Source organism: Elephas maximus, chromosome 12, assembly GCF_024166365.1.
Source record: "Elephas maximus indicus isolate mEleMax1 chromosome 12, mEleMax1 primary haplotype, whole genome shotgun sequence".
NCBI classification, from domain to species: Eukaryota; Metazoa; Chordata; class Mammalia; order Proboscidea; family Elephantidae; genus Elephas; species Elephas maximus.
In genome coordinates, this window is record NC_064830.1 from 100,216,155 (window position 1) to 100,222,859 (window position 6,705).

At 59.6% G+C, this 6,705-nt stretch overlaps 1 protein-coding gene across 1 annotated transcript; it reads right to left on the bottom strand.

Annotated features, from left to right (window-relative positions):
• Nucleotides 1–282: 282 nt before the first annotated feature.
• ACTB (actin beta) lies at nucleotides 283–4,088 on the bottom strand. Its single transcript, XM_049904810.1, has 6 exons — nucleotides 3,992–4,088; nucleotides 2,812–2,940; nucleotides 2,442–2,681; nucleotides 1,537–1,975; nucleotides 1,262–1,443; nucleotides 283–1,051 (listed from the first exon to the last, which is right to left on the bottom strand). Exons 2-6 carry the CDS (start codon nucleotides 2,932–2,934, stop codon nucleotides 908–910), a joined length of 1,128 nt encoding a protein of 375 aa, XP_049760767.1. The 5' UTR covers nucleotides 2,935–2,940; nucleotides 3,992–4,088; the 3' UTR covers nucleotides 283–907.
• Between the last annotated feature and the right edge of the window lie 2,617 nt (nucleotides 4,089–6,705).

Sequence of the window (6,705 nt, forward strand, 5' to 3'; positions counted from 1 at the left end):
CTGCAGACCTGAACCCTCCTTAACCTCTTGAGGCCAGCATTGACCCCAGGACCTCAGTATTAAGGCTACCTAGGAAAGCAGATGGGAGAGTCCCATGGGTCAGGCCAGTATGTTTTCTATTAGATTTAGGAGGCTCCACCTCCAGACTTACTTGAGATACCCCAATCCTCCCAGTTTGAGGTTGGCATGGTGTAACCCCCCCCCCCCCAACTGCCCTACCCTTCTTCCAGCTGCAACCTCTGCTGCAGGGACACCTGACATCACCACAGAGCCATTCCTTGCTTCCTTATGGTGTGCACTTTATTGAACTGGTCTTAAGTCAGTGTACAGGTAAGCCCTGGCTGCCTCCACTTCTCAACCAACCCAGGGAGACCAAAAGCCCTCACACTTCTAAAGTTCAGGGAATAAAAAAAGGGGGGCTGACCATTCAAAATAAAACAAAATAAAAAGTATTAAGGCGGAAGTTTTTTTTTTTTTTAAAAAAAAATTTGGATTACATAATTTACACAAAAGCAATCCTACCCGTCCCCTGCCCCTGTGTGGACCTGGGGCGGGGACCAGGCCCTTCTCCTTAGGGGGAAGTGGGGCAGCTTTTGGGAAGGCAGGAACTTCCTGTCACATCGCATCGCACAATATTTGGAATGACTATTAAAAAAAGAACAATGTACAATCAAAGTCCTCGGCCACATTGTAGAACTTTGGGGATGCTCACTCCAACCAACTGCTGTCACCCTCACCGTTCCAGTTTTTAAATCCTGAGTCAAGCGCCAAAAAAAAAAAAACAAAAACATAAACCAAAAAAAAAAAAAAAAAACAAATAAAGCCATGCCAATCTCATCTCTTTTTTTTTTCTGCGCAAGTTAGGTTTTTGTCAAGAAAAGGTGTAACGCAACTAAAGACAGTCCGCCTAGAAGCATTTGCGGTGGACGATGGAGGGGCCGGACTCATCGTACTCTTGCTTGCTAATCCACATTTGCTGGAAGGTGGACAGCGAGGCCAGGATGGAACCGCCGATCCACACTGAGTACTTGCGCTCAGGAGGAGCAATGATCTGGGGAGAGAAGCAGACAATCTGTGTGAGAACTGGGATGTGGCGGCCCTGTGGGACTGGCACATGGTGACAGAAAAGCCTCCTGAACATCCTAGGGAACCACACGCCAAGATGGCTGACGACCGCTTGGACAACCACTGGGACCATCCCACACAATGGCCAACAAACTGGTGGCCGTCTCCCAACTCATGTGACTGGACACACACTCACCTTGATCTTCATTGTGCTAGGTGCCAGCGCTGTGATCTCCTTCTGCATCCTGTCAGCAATGCCCGGGTACATGGTGGTACCGCCGGACAGCACTGTGTTGGCGTAGAGGTCCTTGCGGATGTCAACGTCGCACTTCATGATGGAGTTAAAGGTAGTTTCGTGGATCCCACAGGATTCCATTCCTGGAAGAAAATGGAAGGCAGACTAGATTTAGTTTTGCTGCAGGGACACCTGGCCCTTGTGCAGGGCAGGGGCCAGGAGCCCAGCTTACTCACCCAGGAAGGAAGGCTGGAAGAGGGCCTCGGGGCAGCGGAACCGCTCGTTGCCAATGGTGATGACCTGCCCATCAGGCAGCTCATAGCTCTTCTCCAGGGAGGAGCTGGAGGCCGCCGTGGCCATCTCCTGCTCGAAGTCCAGGGCAACGTAGCAGAGCTTCTCCTTGATGTCACGCACAATTTCCCGCTCAGCCGTGGTGGTGAAACTGTAGCCTCGCTCCGTGAGGATCTTCATGAGGTAGTCCGTCAGGTCCCGGCCAGCCAGGTCCAGACGCAGGATGGCGTGGGGGAGAGCATAGCCCTCATAGATGGGCACAGTGTGGGTGACCCCATCGCCGGAATCCATCACGATGCCGGTGGTACGGCCAGAGGCATACAGGGACAGCACGGCCTGGATGGCCACGTACATGGCGGGGGTGTTGAAGGTCTCGAACATGATCTGTGGGGAAGACATGAGGCCTTGTCAGGCACAGGAAGCTGGCCCTGCCCACCCAAGAGGGGAGGGAACAGCCAGACCAGACCAGCGACATGCAGAAAGTGCAAGGAACACAGCTAAGAGTGCTGGGGGTGGGGATGAGGATTCAGTTCAGACCTACTGTGCACCTACTGAATACACACTCTGAGGCCATCTTACACCAGCCTCTTGGTTCTGGCATAGAACCAGTGTTAGTACCTACACCCACAGCACTAAAGGCTTAAAACACCTAGTCACTGAGACAAACACCAGAAAGAGACTGCGTCTGGGGAAAGGCAAACAGAACCTGTACAGTTCCACAGGAGACTGAGATCAGAGAAGAGACTCCTAGGAGAACGGCAGAAAGAAGGACAAGTGAGAAAGAGCGTGGTGGAGAAAGTTAAAAAAGGGTGGCGGATGCCACCCAACAGGACCCCATCTGGCCACTGACCTGGGTCATCTTCTCGCGATTGGCCTTAGGGTTCAGGGGGGCCTCAGTCAGCAACACAGGGTGCTCTTCGGGGGCCACACGCAGCTCGTTGTAGAAGGTGTGGTGCCAAATCTTCTCCATGTCATCCCAGTTGGTGACAATACCATGCTCAATGGGGTACTTGAGGGTCAGGATGCCTCTCTTGCTCTGGGCCTCGTCGCCCACATAGGAATCCTTCTGGCCCATGCCCACCATCACACCCTGCGGAAGAAGGGCAGGAGGCAGTCAGCATTGACCCCCGCCCATATGGCCTTCCCAAGGTCCCAGGGGCCGCGCCCAAGAGAGAGCCCCACCCACTCACCCACCCACTTCGAATAGACTGTCGCCTTACCTGGTGCCGGGGGCGCCCCACGATGGAAGGGAAGACGGCCCGGGGGGCGTCGTCGCCCGCGAAGCCGGCCTTGCACATGCCGGAGCCGTTGTCGACCACGAGAGCAGCGATGTCATCGTCCATGGCGAACTGCGGGGAGCAGTCTATGAGCAGGACGCCCCCGCCCCGCCCGCTGCGCCCCTCCCCGCTTCCGGCGCGCGGCAGCCTCGGGCCGCCAGGGGGCGCCGGCGCGCGGCCTCGGGACAAAGGAAGCCGGGCCGGCCACGTTATTACCATAAAAGGCAAAGGTTGTTCGGCAACGGCCGCAGGCCAGGCCCCGCCCCCCGAACGCCGGCCCCGCCCAAGCCCCGTTCAAACCCGGCTGGGCGCGCGGCCACACCCTCGGCGGGCGGAGGGAGTTAAGTGCGCGCAGCCGCCTTCACGGCTGCTGCGACCCCACCCCTTCCGGGACGGCCGCCCCGCCCTCACCCTACAGGCCCGGCCCGCGCTGTCCGCGTTCGCGGCTGCCGGACGCACGCGCAGTAGCGCCCCAGCCCCCACACGGCCCCGGCTTGGGCCCGCCGCGCGCTCCCACCCACTTAGCCAGGCGGCTGGCAGCAAGCAGCCTGCCCGCTCAGACAAAGGCTGGGTCTCCCCAACCCCGACCACTGAACCCCTCAGGGCCGTGCTTCCCAAGCCCTTGTTCCCGGGTCTTCACTTGTCGCGGGGCCGCGGTTTGTGGGCAGACACCAAGGCAACCCGGCCAAGGGGTGCTGGCTGCCCAGAAAGAGGGCACGGGGACTGTGCGCGGGGTCCCGCCATTAGCGCGGGGACTGTGCGCGGGGTCCCGCCATCAGCGGGGGGGACTGTGCGCGGGCCCCGCCATTAGCGCGGGGACTGTGCACGGGGCCGCCATCAGCGGGGGGACTGAGTGCGGGGTCCCGCCATTAGCGCGGGGACTGTGCACGGGGCCGCCATCAGCGGGGGGACTGTGCACGGGGCCGCCATCTGCGGGGGGACTGTGCACGGGGCCGCCATCAGGGAGGGGACTGTGCGCGGGGCCCCGCCATTAGCGCGGGGACTGCACGGGGCCGCCATCAGCGGGGGGACTGTGCGCGGGGTCCCGCCATCAGCGGGGGGACTGTGCACGGGGCCGCCATCAGCGGGGGCACTGTGCGCGGGGTCCCGGCCAGGGGCTTACCTTTGGGGTGGCGGGTGTGAATCGGCGGCGGTAGCGGTGCGGTGGCGAAAGGCCTGTGCTCGCGGGGCGGACGCGGTCTCGGCAGTGGCTGCGCGACGCGCCGCCGGGTTTTATAGGGCGCCGCTGCGGCAGCTCGAGCCATAAAAGGCAACTTTCGGAACGGCGGCCGCTCATTGGCCGCCCGCCGCTCACTCACCGGCCTCGCCGCACAGGGCAGCATTTTTTTACCCCCTCTCCCCTCCTTTTGCAAAAAAAAAAAAAGAGAGAGCGAGAGCGAGATTGAGGAAGGGAGGGAGAGTTTTGGCTTTGGCCGCCCTTGGGTGCTGGGTTCGTGGGCCAGGGTGCGCGCCCTGGGCCACCGCCTGCCCCGCTCTCCGCACCCCCTATCCGGGACCCTCGGGGTGTGGATGTCACATGAGCAGTGCACGCCCGATTGGCACGGGTCAGCTTGGGTACTGCCAGAGGCCTGGTTGCTGTGGGCACCTGCTTGAGGAGCAGCGGGAGAGGGGAAGTGAGGTGGGGGCAGTCAGGGGTCACTGCCCGTTGCCAACATTAGCGAAACTGCCTGGACGGGCTGGGGGTTTCTGGCTGGAATGCTCAGCTTGCTACGGAGCAGGGGGGCCCTACTCAGAGGTCTGGGGCTGAGGGTAGGGGTTGGGGGAGTCAGGGGGCTTGTGGCCACTTAGAAGGACCTCAGGGCCCAGGCCCCAGGACCCCAAGGTTTCACTGTGCGGAAGTCTCCCAGCCACCCCAGCCACAGGCTTTGGGCTCCATGGAGCAAGGAAACTGTTCCCATGGTGCCAGGCTGCCTCTGAGGGCTGCCTGGGCACACCCAGGCCAGACCAGGGCCGTTAGCCGGTGGCCGAGCAGCTGCTAGGCCCTGCTGGGCTCAGTACAGCCCTGAGGACTGGGTCACCATCCATTGTCATGTGTAGCTACAGCTGAGCTGCCTACCTGGACCATCTGGAGTCTGCAAAGAACACTGGGGAGGGACACTGCCTGTGCCAGAGAGGAGCTGGGGGACAGTGGTGGTGGGAGCTGTCCTTCAAGAGCCTCTGGTCACTCTTTCTTGCCCTGGGTCTGTTCACCAAACACTGGGCAGGACCTCTATGCCCAGGAGTGTTCCAGGTGGTCAGCAGTGAGTGGCCCACTTCCCTGTTCCGGGAGCTACTAGCCTGATTTGGGTAGCCACATCTTGGTCAGTGTGTCCAGACAGAAGCCCAGGGCCATGGGATCCCAGAGTAGCATGTGGCTCTGGCTAGGGAGGCATGCAGGCCTTCTGGAGCTGGTGACAAGAAGTTGGACTTGCATATGAAGAAAACAGGAAGGTGGTCCAGCTAGGGGCACACACTAGTTGCCACCACTGGTCCATGCTGGACACCCTGTCTGCCCAGGGCTTTGCAGCACATAGCACGTGCTTGGGGAATGTGTGTGGAAATGAAGGCTCCATTAGCCCTCATAGGGGTGTGGTACCTGTGGCCAGGAAAGAGGTGGCAGAGCACTATGAAGATGGACAGAGTGACCACCACCCAGCTTACAGAGGAGGTCATAAGCTCCGAGCCCCATGCACACATTCCCAGAGGCCTGCCAGGTGACTTGCCACTGCTCCACTGTTACCGCCCAGGCCTGGGAGCACTTTCTCAGCCTGTCCACTCCCTGCCTCCCCTCCCTGGGGGCTGGACTGCCCTGTCCCTGGCCTTGTGTCTCTCAGTGGCAGGAGTCTTGCCAGCCGCCTCAGAATCTGCCAACCCTGTGATTCAGCAGGCTGGGGGGCAACCTTTTCCACTCACTGTTGATGAGGCTGTGCTCCCGTTGTGTGCACAGAGCCTAATGGGTGCTGAGCAAGCGGGGCGGGCCAGAGCTATAGGGCAAGGGTCCTGAGCTCTACCTGGCCTCTTCTCAGAGGCCTCTGCCCAGGCACCCAGCCAGGGGCCTGTCAAGTGACAGGCACTCCAGCTCACCTCGCCTCAGGCTGTAACATTCCTGGCCTTCTGGCTCCCTCTGCCTGCAACCGCCACTTCCTTTTGCTCTCCTATGCATCCTGCAAGGCCCATCCAAGAACACCCCTCCTTGGGGAGCCCATTAGCATGGTCCACATACACCCTCCTTCTCACACAAGATCACTGTGCTGGGCCCACATTTATAACTGAACCTTTGGAGGGTCTTGGCCTCCCTACTTCCCACCACATGCACCCCAGGGGCCTACTCTGCTAAATGAAAAATTGACCACCTGTCTGTCCTCAATCCCTGGGAGGTGCAGAAGGTTAACTGAAAAGCTGTAACTGAAAAGCTGGGGCTTCTAGTATACCCAGAGACACTTTGGAAAAAAGGCCCTGGCAATCTATTTTTGAAAAACCAGTCTTTGAAAACCCTATGGAGCACAGTTCTCTGACACACATGGCATTGCCATGAGTTGGAATGGACTCCACGGCAACTGAGTGGCATCTGACTGGGTGTCCTCAGCCTTCAGAGAGGACCCTGTGGAGATGGGGTGCAGGAGGGGGCTAGGGCAGCCAGCCTAGGTGGGGGAGGCGCTCAGTTGGCCAGTAAACAGGCCAGAGAGAGAAAGCAAGCAGAGGAAGAGGAAAAGAGGAAGTGGAGAGCTGGAGGGAGGGGGTGGAGAGGGCAGGAGAGAGGAAGTGAACAGGTTCTTCTTAGCTTGGGAAATTCGCTCTTGCAGGGAGTTTCACAGCTGGGACTTCAGGTCTCGGCAG